The sequence below is a fragment of the Diabrotica undecimpunctata genome, chromosome 6 (assembly GCF_040954645.1).
Source record: "Diabrotica undecimpunctata isolate CICGRU chromosome 6, icDiaUnde3, whole genome shotgun sequence".
Lineage (NCBI taxonomy): Eukaryota > Metazoa > Arthropoda > Insecta > Coleoptera > Chrysomelidae > Diabrotica > Diabrotica undecimpunctata.
In genome coordinates this window covers 6319757-6336896 of record NC_092808.1, presented here as the reverse complement: position 1 = coordinate 6336896, position 17140 = coordinate 6319757, and the positions used below count along the sequence as shown (strand labels likewise).

At 34.0% G+C, this 17140-nt stretch overlaps 2 protein-coding genes across 2 annotated transcripts in view; both read right to left on the bottom strand.

Annotated features, from left to right (window-relative positions):
• LOC140443049 (rho-associated protein kinase 1-like) overlaps positions 1–17140 on the bottom strand; it is a 63080-nt gene that overhangs the window by 11418 nt on the left and 34522 nt on the right. The window contains 4 exon segments of the mRNA XM_072534094.1: positions 13147–13372; positions 13432–13736; positions 16422–16735; positions 16864–17097. Of these exon segments, the coding sequence (XP_072390195.1) occupies positions 13147–13372; positions 13432–13736; positions 16422–16735; positions 16864–17097 (1079 nt within the window).
• Positions 12555–17140, bottom strand: part of Schip1 (Schwannomin interacting protein 1) — an 879380-nt gene continuing 874794 nt past the window's right edge. The window contains exon 18 of the transcript XR_011951179.1: positions 12555–12571. The gene's annotated coding sequence lies outside the window, so the exon portion shown is untranslated. The remainder of the gene's footprint in view (positions 12572–17140) is intronic.

Sequence of the window (17140 nt, the reverse complement as noted above, 5' to 3'; positions counted from 1 at the left end):
CGTGTGCCTGAAATAAGCTACTACGGAATTTTTAATATTCGTCTCTCTCTGATACACAGATGCGTAATTCAATTGTGCGAGTCACGTTCGTCATGGTAAAGTGCGATGAGAAGGGAATAAAGAGACCACTCACGTCTCCCAGTATTGTAGCAATAACACCGATGCGTTTGGCCGATACGGTGTCGGTGATAAGTTCGGCCTCTTTACGAATACAGATAGCTGGCAGTGACGTGTTTTTTTTAACATGTTACCCTGATCTGTACAGGTTTGAAGTAGCTGATGAAATAGTTTTTATAAGTAAACAGTTTTTAATTAATTAATAGTTTGAGCTCTTACTGTGTGGAATTCCATTACATAAAATAATACTCTCGACACCTTAAAAATTCCAGTTTATTATAAATGGGTATCGGAAGAGAGTTACTCTCTCTTCCGATACCCATTGCAATAATGACTTGTGGCATTGTTCTTGAATGAGCTGGCTAATAGGCTTATAATTGTAGCAATTACCATTGATATTTTATGTTGTTTTAGTCGATTTTAGTCAGTCATTGTTGGAATTTGTTCCGAACAGTTTTACTTATTATTTTTTGTTGTGAATAACTAATTGTTCTATTTAATAAAAAAAATGCCGGGAAAAACGATAACAGGAGAAATGCGACAATGTGTAGTTCATTTATTGGAGTATTTTAAAAAAGAAAAAGAAAACAGGGGCAGCTCTTACTACACCAGGAGAGTCACGTAATGTACAAAAAAAAAAAGACTAATGATGTCAGCGATACTATAAAAGGAGAGATTAGAAATGTACTGTATGGCATGAAAGCAAAAGGAGAGCACGTTACAATTAAAGTTCTAAATACACAATTAAGAAACAAGCATCTCTATGACGGTTCTGATACAAGTTTGTGGCGTCTTATGAAAAATTGTGGGTTTTCATACAAACTAGAAAATAGTAGACGAGTGCTATGTGAGAAACCATGTATTTTCTCCAAACGACTGTATTTTTTGAGGCATTATATGAGAAATTTTTAAAGTCCAAGCCCACTTCAGTTCGTTTTTTTAGATGAAACATGGATATTCCTAAAAGGGGCATATAAACGTACTTGGCAAGATGACTGTGTGAGAAGCATCAGAAAAGGACACGAAAATACAGGTAAACGCTTTGTTGTTTTACATGCCGGAAGTAGGCAAGGATTTGTTAAAAATGCTGGATTACTGTTTTCTACGAAATCGAAGAGTGCAGACTATCATGATTCTATGGATAAAGAGTCTTTTAAAAAGTGGGTCTCCGAAAAGCTGATACCAATGTTGGAGGAACCATTTCTAATTATTATGGATAATGCCTCATCATAGCTCTTTAATAGAAAAGTTACCGAATGCCAGTTGGAAAAAATCGGACTTACAAGAGTGGTTACGAGCGAAAAAAATAATTTTTGACGACGATTCGGACAAGACAGAGCTATTGCGTCTTTGTCGCCAGAATAAACCACAAAATACCAGGTACGTTATAGACGAGCTACTCCAAGAACATGGGCATCAGGTTTTGAGATTGCCTCCATATCACTGTCAATTTAATCCGATTGAGTTGGTCTGGGGCATTTCTAAACAATACTATGATCGTCATATTGGAGAACATGGACGTGGAGATGAAACAGTGAAAAAAGTTTGGGGCGATGCATTAGCTGAGGCAACACCTGCAGTGTGGGCGAGTTGTGTTAACCATACTGAAAAATTAATTCAGGACGACTGGGCAAAAATGGTCACATATGATGAAAATGAAAGTAGGATTATCATCGATTTGGCGGAAGATTCCAATGATGAAGACAGTTCCAGTGAAGACGCTGACTGATTAGCTAATTAATCAAGGTCAGTACGTTGTAACAGTTCAGAATTCGCTACAGTGCTTAAAACTTAAAAAATCTGTATCATTTTTTAATTAAAGTGGGTTAAATAATTAACACTTTTTTGGGTATATTTCAAAATCCTTTTAAAATGTACTTTTCGTTATATCTTGTCCTATTGTACTGCAAGCTAGAAAAATACTTCTTCGCAATTTATACGTATATTCCGTTATTAGAAATTTAATGAAAAATAATTTATAATTTTCTTTTATAACTATTATTTCGTTTGACATGCTACATTTTGCTCCGCCACTGGAGGAGGTAAACGAATCGAGCTTAGACAAGGAAAGACAGATGAAACAACTTATTGCAAGTGTTTTTACACGCACACGCCAAGAACGATGAAAACGATTATATATAATTTTACATTTCATCAATTGACGTCATATAGTAGTGTCAGTTGAACCTTTAGTCAATGTTCAGTTTCATAGAATTTTGAAATGTGCAGATCACATCACCATGATTGTGACTGCCCATCCAAGTTGTTATATATGCCAGATGCCACTTTAACATTTCCGTTAACACCAGGAGCCATTCTCTCTCCTGCTGTCACCCAATATGTAGCTTCTTCAATTTTATAATAATGTTTAAACTGTTTGTCCTTTGTCTCGTGTTGTGTAAATGTATTAGTTAATGTTTATGACATTCACCAAATTATTGGATAGCCTAATTTTGACGATAAGTCTAAAACGTTACATTACAAAATGTTTTATCAACCATCAACGAGTTTTTTCGAAGTAAATAAATTTTCCTTCAGTTGAAAAAACGTTTCTTGGCTTATTTCAGATGCCCCTGAAGATGCTCTAGGAGCGAAAGTACTTGAGCAAGATTTAATAAAAACTGTTCTCGATATCTGTCTTTTATTTGATTAAAATTCATTATTTTATTGACTACACATCGCTGATAGAGATAGTCGTCATCGCAGTACATGAAGGTAATGACATTTTTTTTAAAAGGATTCGATATAACATAGAATACAGGGTGAGTCATGAGGAACTTTACATACTTCTACCATATGTAAGAGTCCCTCAGGGAGCATATCATGTGGCCACTAAAAAATGTCAACTCCTCTTCTTTATTAATTAACAGGGTGATTTGTGTAATTGACCATTTATTTCATTTTACTGTAGTGTTTATACGGCTCATTTGATTTTTTTAATTTTTGCATGATACAGTACACTACTATCAAGCATTCGACTGGTATTAGCTAAACTAAAAAATTCCAGGACTGGCTTTGGAAAAATTAATTTAGGGATTCGTATTAAATATTACACCCTGTATAATTTTTTTTTAAAATGCAATAAGTGATTTTCAAACTACATAAATAGCCAATGAAAACGACATATGCCACAATGTTGTCGCACTTTTATTAAATTTTTAGTGAACGATCAAATCTTACCAAAAATAGAACAACCATAATGAAGTATCAAATTATAAGGTATTAATTTAAACAAATGTTATAAATTTCAAACATTTTAATTAAAATGAGTTCCTACAACATAATCTAATACGTAGAAAATTAACATCTTTACTGTCACTTTGTATTATCTCTATGATAGAATCAATTGTTTTTCAATTTTAAATTTTTACTCATAGATCGTATTGGGGCATTATTTTCGATAAATAATAAATTAAATTGATTAAAAAGTCAAACCTCTTGTATGTGTTAGTTTTTGTTGATTGTAAATGATTAAAATTTTACGTCAAATAATAATACATTGCATCAACTGTACTAAATAAAAATAAATCTAAAAAAGTTTAAAATGAAGGTTGGCGTTGACCGTTTGACGTTTCTTGATATTTTATACCCATTGTCATTATCAATTGTTATTTATGTGTACAAGAATACATATTTCTTCTGTCATATCTACGTTAAGTACATTGTGTTAGTTTTGGTAGAGCTTTTGTTACTTTCGTTCAAAATGCCACATCAGCTTTCGACCACAGAATATGCAGACATAATATTTGTTTATGGATTCTGTAATGGGAATGGTAGGGCTGCTAGTAGAGAATATCGCAGGAGATTTCCTAATCGTCGAACTCCAAGTCATCCAACATTTGGGTCAGTTTTTAATTATTTGCGAGAAAATGGCACTTTTCCTAGTGGAACAACAGAGCGACATGTAGATGAAGCACAGGAAGATGACATTATGGACGCCGTTACTATGAACCCTACAATAAGCACTAGACAAGTAAGTGAGAACTCAATGTTACTCAATCAAAAGTAAGTAGAGTCTTACAAAAAAATAATCTATACCCATATCACATTCAAATGGTTCAGCGACTACATGCTGGAGATGAGATCGATAGGTTGGAATTTTGTAGATGGATTAACAATAATCGACCAACGCTATACAGGACACTATTTACAGATGAAGCCCAATTTACCAGAGACGGGATAAATAATTCACGAAATTCACATGTGTGGGCAGAAGAAAATCCCCATGCTATTCGAGAACGTCGTTCTCAGTTAAGGTTTTCGGTTAACGTGTGGATTGGTGTCATAAATAACCAATTAGTAGGTCCTCACTTTTTTGATCGTCCTTTAACAGGGCAGGTCTATTTGAACTTTCTACAAAATATTTTGCCGAATTTGCTTGCCAACGCGAACGTTGCTATCCGAGGGATGTATTTTCAGCATGATGGGGCACCCCCACACTTTTTACTGGCAGTGAGACAACATCTCAATAATGTTTAAGGCAACAGGTGGATGTGCAGGTCCTATTTCGTGGCCTTCAAGATCCCCTGATTTCAATCCCGTTGATTACCATACTTGGGGACGATTGTAGCAACTAGTTTACGCAGTGAATATTAATAACCGACAACAATTAATTGATAGAATTATGCATTGTTGTAATCCCCAATCCCCAGAAACGATCCCCAGAGTATCCGTAATTCAATACGTCAATTAACAATTCGGCAACAAAAATGTGTACAGGCTGCAGGGTTCCATTTCGAAAATCTATTTTGAATTATTTTTATTTTGTTACCATTATTGTATCTTTTCCAGTTCTAATTTATGGGTTTATCATAACTATGTACATATTTTTGGTTTTTTTTTTTTAATTGTTCTTCGTTATTGTTAGTAGTTACTGTTTTTTGTTGTGCAGTGACTCAGTTTATCATTTCAATTAAAATGTTTGAAATTTATAACATTTGTTTAAATTAATTACCTTATAATTTGATACTTCATTATGGTTGTTCTATTTTTGGTAAGATTTGATCGTTCACTAAAAATTTAATAAAAGTGCGACAACATTGTCGCATATCTCGTTTTCATTGGCTATATATGTAGTTTGAAAATCACTTATTGCATTTAAAAAAATATATATACAGAGTGTAATATTTAATACGAATCCCTAAATTAATTTTTCCAAAGCCAGTCCTGGAATTTTTTAGTTTAGCTAATACCAGTCGAATGCTTGATAGTAGTGTACTGTATCATGCAAAAATTAAAAAAATCAAATGAGCCGTATAAACACTACAGTAAAATGAAATAAATGGTCAATTACACAAATCACCCTGTTAATTAATAAAGAAGAGGAGTTGACATTTTTTAGTGGCCACATGATATGCTCCCTGAGGGACTCTACATATGGTAGAATTATGTAAAGTTCCTCATGACTCACCCTGTATAAATAAGATTATCAACTGACATTCAGTTTTCGGTACGTCTAAATCAAGAGTAAAAGGGCTGCGGAGGTTCAGCCTTTTTATTCAGGTGAAATCCTATATGAAAAAGCTAAGATCCATTCTGATCATTTGTGGCTGTTTTCTTGGTAGATGCGTATGTCAGTGACAACTAACTGACAAGTGGCCGACACGTAAAGAAGTAAGCGATAGGTTAGGTGTCACTTAGTTGTCGCCATAGACATATAATACAAATAGACTGAGCGCTGCAATACAGCCGTTCACCTAGAGTGCGACAGAGAAAACTGACGCAAAGCAGTATCTGCATCTCTTTCTAATGGGACTGTTTTATGTCAGTTTTCCCTGTCGCACCGGGGAACGGAACCGGAATAAAAGAGCCAAAAATGGACAGAATGATAGTTAGCGTCTTCTGTAAAACTGAACGACAGCAATTACGCCGATCCTTCAGAACTCTTTAACATATAATCTAACCTAACTTTGTAATAATCGAATTAAATACCCTTCGCTATCGATTATATGTAAAATATTCTAAAAAACATTCTAAATTTGTTCAACATCATGCAAAAGTATTGTTCTGAAGCTATTTTCTTGTGGCATTTTAAATTAATTACTATTTAACTGGGAATAAGCCATAATTAAAGTCGTCCCAGGAACGCAACTCAACAATATTGGCAATATCATTTTAAAGTCGTCTACTTTAAAATGTATAATGTATGTCTGAATTGTCAATATAGATGAGTCAGATAAAATTAATTTATTAGAAGAATTTTTCACTAAGTAACAAAAACAAAATTTGTTTAATTTACTAATGTTTGTATTTTGAGAACGATTTCCGAAGTGGAAATTGAAACGTCAATAAATGTATTTTAACCTTTAATTGTGGCTTATTCCCAGTTAAATAGTAATTAATCATGCAAAAGAATAGAATATTACTAACTACCTACTAACAAACTAGTGTTAACTTTTACGTAATTTGTTTTTGTTAAAATATGAAAGAAATGTAAGTAAAGCACAACTGAACGTAACGGTTTTTTTAACATCAAAGCCACGCCCACGTTCAGTTTTTTTTTCATAGTAAATGAAATGTTAAAGCAGAATGTTAGAAAAAAAAAATGAAACGATACGTTTTAAATGTTTATTTATAACAAAAAAGAAAATATGGTACAATAAAAACGTGATAAATAAAAATATATAATGAAATCTGATTAGAAAAGGTAGATATTTAGAAAAATAAGAATATAGCATTAGTCATAGAACGTTAAAATAACAAAAATGACAACAGAACATGAAGAAAGGTTTTTAAGAATAAGGATAGAACATCTGTAAAGGTTTTCAAGAATTAGAAGTGTATTTATAATGAAAAATACGCGCATGTATGTGTATGGGGTAATTGGTGAAACCAGTGGCGTACATGGTACAAGAAAATTATTGAATACGGAAAAAATATTGCCAGGAAATCCCATGAATAGAACAAATATCTTTAGGTGACATTCGAAAAAGCGTAAGATATGGTGGAAACATGGGCATTGATCAATGTGCTAAGGAAAAACCGAATATACCATGGATTTAAGAGATGAAAGACATGTACAAGGATGTCACTAGAATAATTAACCTATTTTTGTCGACACACAATCGATTGAAATAAAAAAAGCGTTAGACAAACGGACGTATTATCTTCGAAGCTATAAAATAGACTGTAACACACTATAGAAATATGATATGCTGGAACAGCTTACGAAGAAATAACATTCAAAGAAATGAAGTAGAAGAAATAGGATATAAAACGAGATAAAAGGAATATTCAGAAAACAATCTCTTGCAATTCGTTGAAGAAAGGTTTTCGCATATTTCGGCATCATGGGCATGTAACTTGGCTCCTCTCCTTTAAACCCTAATCACTCTAAACCTGTAACGACACCCAGTGTTGGCTTGGCAGCTCCATGCAAAACACGTTCGAAAATAACGCAGATGTATCAAAAATGGACATTCACACATTCAAAATAAACAGCGTTGCAGTATACCTTAGATTTTGGAAGAAACAATTGCGCTGATGTATTAAATAATGATTTAAGACTAAAAAAGACTGATATATGTTCAGAAAATCATCTCCCGCAGGCCGTTGGCACAGCGATGCTGGACGACCCGGCATTATCGACATGTAACTTGTCATCTTCTATAATTTCCATTAACTTAAAGCCGGTCTTTAATATCCAGTCTTGATTAGGGACTTGTACTGACGATAAATCTCCCACTTATCAAGCGAAAACAACTACAAAAATGGACACTTTCGTACGTGTTTGAACAAGAGGAAAATAGGTTCATGGAATGTAAGAAGCAGAAATAAAACACTGTTAAAGAAATGAAGCAACGAGACATAAGTTCATTGGAATACGCGAAATGGTTCAGAAATAGGGTAGTCATATAGGATATTAATGATACACTTGTAAATAATACACCCACAAAATACTATGACGAAGATTTCGTATAAAGCATTAACACCTACAAAGAATCACAAGCCCAATATTGTTATGGGAGATTTTAATGCGGTGATTGGCGAAAGAGAAGAGGAAGATATCAAGAATGACCAAATGATCTCTGATGATCTCAAACCGGATGATAAATCCTTTTACTACTACACAGCAAAGAAGGTAGAATTTTTGAACACGATTATCACTGACCACGAAAATTGTTTTGAGGATTAACTAACATAGAGTGTTTTGGGAAGGAGTATAGCTGTTTTTAGGTCAGTTTCTGACTACAGGAACATCATGAAAAGCCGACCACTCACATTCAAATACATTAAAAGGGAAAGAACCCGGCCGAATGTTAGTGTGGATTCCACGGCACCCGCTTTGGCCACGCCTGCGCAGGCATAAATAGAAAAACAGAACAAGATGAAACTTATTAGTAAACGATATTAAAAATGGTCGAAAGAAAATGCGGAATGATAATAGACCGTTTTAAAAGTCATTATTATATGAGCAAATGTTGTTTTTAAGACACCATATTGTGACGGACACAAAAACAAAGAAAAATGATCGGTTTTAATGCTACCCGAACTAAATTACAAACTAAATTTACTGTACATTAAAATTATTGCAAACCTTTACAGATATTCCGTCTAAATTTGTAATTGGTTACTTAAATAGTGGATAAAATATTAATTGCTTTAATAAATCCATTAAAAAATCTATAAATTCTCGACGCCCATATCAAATATTGACGAATATCTTTTCATTTTAGAAACGGTAGGCTATGAGATCAGGTAAGGTGATATCGTTGAGTGACAATACCATCTAGGCGTATCACTTTTGGTGAAAAATTGTTTAAATATTGAAGAATTCTCGAAATACTTGTCCAATTACATTTGAAAATATTTTTCTCAAAAAAGCGCATTCTGACCATTTTTTATTTACGCTCTTCAAGGTCACGTGACGTGGAAACTCAAACGTAACCGCGGGAAAGGTGACTGTGAGGTGTCATTGAATAGGGAGAGAGAAGGTAAATACTTTTATACAGGAAAATAGAAGATGGCAGCGTGCTACGAGTGGCACTAATACTGTATCTCTATTGTTATTGGTCCAATGGCGACGTGCCACATGTCACGTGATAGGTTTTCTCAATAAAATACGATGTCATCGAAAAAAGTTTAAAATAAATTTTAATGCCGTGACTTAGCTTCGCTTCTATTGGGTCTATTGAGACGTGCGACATGTCACGTGATAGGGTTTCACGAATACAATATGATGGCATTGATAAAAGTTTAAAAATGATAATGCCGTTTTGGCAGTACGACGTAGCTTCGCCTCTATTGGGTCAATTGAGGCGGGCGACATGGCACGTGATAGGGTTGTAACGATGTGCTGAACGTCCTACAGCGACAGCGTTCAACAGTTCGAACCGTGGGAGTGTCGATAATCACGCATCCATTTCCACGACAAGACGACGAGGTGGGATCCGAAGCGGCTATTTAAAGCGAGCGGCTGGCGGAGTTCTTCGTCCATACTGGAAACAGAAGAATAAGACTAGATGACCAATATACATTGTATTACTCTGGAGTAAATCAAAAACAAAGAAAATGGAGGGTGTGGGAACAATAGTAACCAAAGAACTGAATAAATGGGAAACATTACATAAAGCAATATCACCAAGATCGATATACATCAAACTAAACTAAAAGAACTGCCAGAGATAACTATCATACGGCCAGTAATAACATATGCAGAAGAAACTTCTAACTACAGACAGTAAACTGAATGTTACGGAAATAGATAGGTTCTTAAAAAAACCTTTTTAACATATGCCTTTTGGACAGTAATATACCCGACAAATGGCATCTCAAGGAGATCCCATGAATTAACAAACCACAGACCTATAAGTCTTCTTAGTCACCTATACAAACTCTTTACAAGAATAGTAACGAATCGTCTTGAGAAAAAACTTGTGATCACCTACAGAGTTTTAAAACGGTAATAGAAAAGACTATCGAATACAATCGACCACTCGTGCTGGCTTTTGTAGATTTCCATAAAGCCTTTGCCACGGTAGAATTTGGAAAAATATTTAAAGCACTACAAGCATGCCACACTAACTACCGATATACAAGGTTAATTTACAATACATACAAGAATGCAAATATGTAGGTTAAACAACATAAAAACACGGATCATATCCACATCGGCAGAGGAGTCCGACAGGGTGATACCTTATCGCCTAAACTGTTTACCGCAAAAAATAGCTATCAGTGGCTCCAAGGTCTGTTATATGGCATAAGAAGAAACTGAAGTAAAAAAGTTACTTTCGTTAGATCATCAAAGCAAAATTGAAAGGAAAAAGTTATTCAATTGAATGCAAAATGCACGATTGAGATATTCGTGACCAATGATAGCCAATAGCCACTAGATCACCGATCTCTTTGGAAAGACTGTCAAGATTTCGAAGTGTCATCATCGTATTTTACGATGTAACAAACTGTTTTTTTTTGCAACGAGTTTTTGTGTTATCTTAATAATTTTGTTCTTATTAAAATTTTAACCCACTTTAAGTAACCACTCTTACTTAAAAATCACAATGATCACCAGAGTATTGCATAGTCCTAAATATAGAAAAATATTTTATTTACTACTATAACATGCACTGCGAAGCTACTAAACATCCCAAAAGTTTTGAATATCATGTATAATTTGCGCGATAAAAGGCCAGATTAAGTAAGGTAAAAATTCAGATCGTTTATCAGCAATAAAGTAAATATTACAAATAATTTTGTAAATTGTGTGTTTTTTTATGTTTTCGAAGTGAAGTTTGAAGTGAGCTAGTGAAATGTGTTGACACAATTCCTACTCTTTCTACAAAATTGTATTTGCCACATGTAGCTTCAAAATTGACTCAATAATTGACAGTATTTTAATAGCTGTAACTAAATAACCTAAGTCTTAACAGATAAAAGATTAATTATACTTCTGAATTAGGTATTTAATTAGCTAGTAAATAGGGTGGTTCAGCCGCGTTTAATACAATCAAATATTTAATTAATTTATATTATCTTCTCAGAAAGAAAACAATATAAAAAAAAACGTGCCCCACGTTGGGCGCCAATTTGTACCGAGTTAATTTCTAAGTATCTCTGAGCTCTCCAGTTCATCCATCACCATAGATCTATAACATCTTATCAATTAAATATCCTTTTTATCATTATCTACTTTGCCAGAAGGCGCTGCTACCTTTAATTTAGGAACCCTTTTTCCTCACCTGCCAATTGAAACCGGCTCAAATTATCTCGTTATAACAACTTGTTTGAAAGTTTCATGGCTGTATAAAAATTTTCTTTATCTAATAAATCTGTTAAAAACCGTTTCAAATATCCTTTAATGATCTTGTTACATTTTGGTTTCAAACTATTTGAAGATCGATCTGTATCGTGCCATAAAGCTAAGCCTCAACGCCTTCTTAAGGTTTTATTTGTATTATACCGATTGCAGTGCAAAATGTCCTTTTCCAATTTTTGCCAAAAACTTTAAAAAACGCAATTGCCTAACTAATAGCCTAACTCTAGGCTTAAAATCAAAAAAATATCTCACCACCACGATACGATTGCCTGCCTGTTGAGTTTCATCAAAAGCGAAAAAGTTAATAAATACCTACAAAAAAAAAATCTAAAAAGAAATTCATCCCTACGTTTGTGCTGATATTACTTTGTTTATACAGTATACAAATGAATATAACACAAGGAACTTGAAGGGGGCGTTTTTGTACTCGCACGTAATATAAAACGGACCACCCAAATAATTTAGAAAATTATATACAGTGTCGGAAGACACAGAAGTGAACATGTACTATTTAACATGGGATTGAATGTTTATCTTTTCAACGGTACAGTCTGCAACAGTCTATGCTACCTCACTTACAGGCAGGAAACGATGGGACAGCAGACAATGTTGATACGACGGAGAGCCGGTAAATTGGCCGCTACACGATTTTCTATCGCTAGAAATATTTTCTTACTAAAGCAAGAAAATCTTCTTATTGGTAACATTTGGAATTTAAACCTTCCGTTATAATTGTCTTAATACTAATTCTATTAACTGCGCCATATACCACTTCTAAGAATCCTGCACTCCTCGATTTTATCAATGTATAAGACACTTAAAAAACCAATTTCCCAAATTTGTTGGTGGTTCATTCCCTTCTACGCGTAGTCACATTTATCGTTTTGAATTTTATACTTTTAACTACGATTTGAAAAAATATTTTTATGTACGACCTCACCCAAACTTAATTCAGACTCTTATACGAACCATAACACTTTTTTTACATTTTTGTACTATTAGAAATCATTAAGCACCGCATGCCGCGCATTCCCAATTATAAAAGAATAGTTCTAGTGCCAAGGAACATTATTAATTGTAAATATAGATAAACTTGTGGACAAGATTACTGCACCACTTCATCGATATTATGAGTTGATTTCAAGTTTACGTCATCATTGGTATGTACATTGCGAATTGTCATCTCTCATCTGTCACCTGTCAAGACTGTTTTACATATGTTGAAACTTGTTCAGTTGGAGAACAAAAGTAGATAAATCCACTTAAAATAGTAGAAAACAAATCTAAAATAGATATACAGAGGTCTACTACGACATTAGACTTTCAAATGTCCAAAAGGCATATATGTCACTCGAAAGATTACAATTGGCAATTGAAATCTGAATGATACTGTCACATTAAAATTTCGAGTGTGATTTAAGAGCGACAAGATCAAGCAGAATCAATCGAATTCCTTTAAGTAGATTTACATGAGTAAATGCTCGCGATTTTACGTCAACCATGCAGTTTAAAGCGACAAAAATAAACAAAGTTGACCTTTTCATGAGCAAATTTTCGACGATCGACAGGTTTTCATGTTTTTCGTTTAATAGCTGAGCTAAAAATGTCAGAGATACTGAAACCTAATTGTAAAACAGTAAACTAAAAATGACTTATTTCAGAACGTTAAAAAATGTTAAAGTGATGCCTGAATATTGTCCACGCCTTTATATATTTAAAGATTTACAGTAGAATCTAAAATAATAAAGGAAGATATCGTGACAGAGACTCACCTAGGCGAGATCTTCGCTGAAGAATCTATGGCATTGGAATTATTGGCCTTGAAGCCGCACTTTTGTATTTTTCTGCTAAGTCTCGATACCCACTGCTTCTGATCGTCGTGCGACGCTGCTAGCAGGAGCAATTCTTTGGCATAGGAGGGATCGTAGTGGAGTTTACAGGGAGGCACCGAGTCTTCTTTTCGCTCCAAGTGATCTTTGTGAACCTTTATTCTACATCCTACGAAAAACCACGATCAACACCAATGTATCACAGCGTAATATAATGGATATACTTACTTCTACATTCTAGTGCCGGTGGCGGCCTGAACATGTGCCACATCTGCTTCGGACAAACCTCACACGTCGTCGGCATGTGATAGGAAATGTTGAGAAATTCGTGGCCTTTATGTGATATCACGCTGGGCTTGTCGTCGAAGTTCCTCATTGATTGACTAACGTCCAAAGCTAAAACTGATTGTTCTGCATCGGTTTTCCGAGCTTCTCCCTCTCCCGCATACAGTAGCTGGAATATCCTGGGAATATCCTTTGAATCTGCCCGTATGACATCTCCTTGGGTCACCGAACGGACGTGAAATACTTTGCTGAAACGAAAACAACGTATTAAAAGAAATAAAATGGAATAGATAAAAGAAAACGTGAAGGTGTAGAAAAGGAAAAGTTGATAGAAGAATGGAAAGAGATAATAGAAATCAACATTGACAATACAATATACCAGGAGAAGAAAAAAGTGGAAATTCAAAAGCAAGAACATCGTTATAAGTAGAAGAAAAAAATTAAAAAACAGAAAAAAGTGATTAAAACAGAATAATTATAGAAAAATCAAAGAAATTATAATTAAGAAAATAAAACGAAAGTTTTGAACAAACATGTAAAAAATAAGAGATACAGCAAATCAGAAGGGAATGGCACAGAGGATAGTATTAAAAAAGAAAGAAAAATTAAAGACCATAATAAAAATAAAATAGAAGGACAACAAAAAAAAAGAAAGTACTGGGAATAGCGGCAAAAATGAGAATAAAACGAGGAAAAATGACAATATTAAAAAAATGACAGGAATAGAAAACACTTGAAGGGAAACGAATGAAAACAGATAGAACAAAGTATAAATAAAAAAGGAACAGAAGAAAAAAGGTGAAAATTACTATTTTAATCGAGAAAGGAAATAGAAGAAATGGCAAAAGAGAAAAAATACAGCAAGTCAACAAGAGCATACAAGAATAAATAATAGATGCTGAAGGATGTGTGGAAAAACACAATATGTGTAGACAATGGTGTATAAAAAAAGAGAAGGTAGATAAAGAAGGAAATGAGAAATAGACAGTCACCGAACGGATGTGAAATACTTGACGAAACGAACACAACGTAGAAAAGGAAGAAAATGTAACGAATCAAAGAAAATGTGAAGGTGTAAAAAAACCGACGATAGGGGAAGAATAAAAAGAGATAGGCAACAGAGAAAAGAGGAAGTTCCAAAACCAGAACGGAAACAACTGAATCAAATAAATCGCAAGATGTAGAACTATAAAAGAATGCAGAAAATAAGAAAAAGAAATGGAGATAAACGAAGAAAAATAAGGACATGGTTAAAAGTACATACAAAAATAAAAAACAGAACAATTATAGAAAAATCAAAGAAATTATAAGTAAGAAAATAAAACGAAATCCATGAAACAAATAAAGAACATGTAAATAAATAAAAGATACAGCAAATCAGAAGGGAATGGTATAGAGGATAGTTTTGAAATAAAATAGAAGGGCAAGAAAAAGAAGGAAATACTGAGAAAAACGTCAAAAATGAGAAGAAAACGAAGAAAAATGATAATATTTAAAAAAAAATGGCAGGAATAGAAAAAGAAAAACAATAGAATCGAAACGAATCAAAAGAGATAATATAAAAAAGTAAAAATAAAAAGAAAAAAAGGGGCATAGAAGCAGAAAAGGTGGAAATTACTTAATCGGAAAAACAAATGGAAGAAATGGTAAATGGACCATATCAAAGTGTAAAAAAGGGGATCAAAAGATAAGGAAGCTATGATAAAGAAAAGGCTAAGAAAGAATCAAAAAAGAGATCCAAGGAAGAAAAAATAAAAAACAAGAAGAGAATCGGAGTAAAACGGAAGTTTAAAAATATATAACCAGAAAAAAAGGAAAATATGGCGAAAGAGAAAAAAACAGAAAACGAGGACATGACAAATGTGGAGGCATTTAAAAGGTACATGTAGAAAAAGGAATATGAGCAAATAAAAAAGAGGAACAAAATATAAATGGGCATAAGACGGAATGAAAAATGACTGTGAATGAGGCTAGTAAAAGGAATAATAATAAAAAAGAGGCACAATATACAGGGTGAGTTTTTAGTGCGACATCTGACGATAATTCCATTGTGGTACAAGATATCCAAAAAAATGTAGGCAATGATATTCGCCATACTTGGAAAATATGTGAAATTCTACAGGGTGATTAATAACTACGTGGCATTGCAAACATACAATTTTTTAAATGGGACACCCTATATATTTTTTCAAATTTGTATTCTTCTATTTTCTATTTTTTTTTGGCCATCTATTTTCAGGCATAAATAGTCTGTATCACTCTCGTCTTCAGCTAGAATGGCTTGGTCATCAGCGAAGTGTATCGTGTACAATCTCTCGTCTTCAATTGGAATGCCCATCTGGCAGCATTTTCTTCTCCACACTGAGACCGCCTCATTCAGAAATATTTTGAAGAGTGTAGGTGCTATGCAGCAGCCTTGCTTGAGACCCTTACTAATAGGAATTTTTTTAGTTAATTTGTTTTCAGTTTTAAAGTTGTACTGCTTTTATATTTAATTGCTTGTTTTTCCATTGCTACCCAGAGCATTGAAAGTGGTACACTATCGTATGCCTTTGTCAGATCTATAAAGACTACATGAGTCGATTGTGAGCTAATATTTTCTTAATAACCTGCTTTAGAGCAAATATGCTGTCTATACAGGATTTGTCTGCACGAAAGCCATGTTGTTCTTCTACATTTGCTATCTCTTTTTCAATTTTACTTTTTATAATTTTTCCATAGTCTTGAGAGTGAATTTATGACACTTAGCCCACTGTAGTTTGAACAATTCTTTCTATCTCCTTTTTGTAGATGTTGTTAATATGTGCTTTTGTCCACTCCGGCGGTAAGTCATGTCCTTTATAGAATAAGGTGAAAACATACGCCAGTAATTCCCGCAATACTTGTGGTACAAGAAATATATGGTAAAAATAAAAACCTGATAAGGAACTTACCATAAATCAAGAACTATAACCGGATCAGAATTCTGTTTATCATTATCCGAATTATAAAAGATAATTTTCCGACTAGACACGACGACGTACTGTTTTTTCCAACCGTGTCGTTTGATATTTTGTTTCGAAGGTATCGACAACCATCCCTCGAACACCGCGTCTATTTCATCCCCTTCGTTGTCGGCCGAACTTAGAGACGCCGTTTCGCTGTTCATAGAATACAATTTGATTTGGAGCTGCTCCAAATCGGCGTCTTTACTATCCAATTCCATTTGAAGGCGTTGCTTACCGGCTAACTCCTCGCTTAGTTGTGCCTGAAATACGAACAAGTAAAAATAATTCTGAAATAAACAATGAGTACATTAAGGTGGTCTGTTACACCACTCTTATCCATTACCTTATGTGGGTGGTCTGTTAGACCAATAATTCGATTCATACTTACACTCAAATCTTGTATATTCTTCTGGTAGTTGCTTATCATCTGATTATACTTGTCCTTTTCTAAACTTAGTTCTTGTTGCAATTTCTTCAAATCCTTCTCCTTCCTCCTCAAGTCCGCATTGGACACTTTGGACTTTCCTTTACCGGATTCTCTGATATCTTTCCTGTTCATTATTTCGTGTAATTTGTTGACAGCTTGTTGCTTGAGAAGGCTTTCGGTATTCAATTTTGCGACCTGCGATAAAAATAGTGTCATTCTCAGAAAATATATGTAGGAA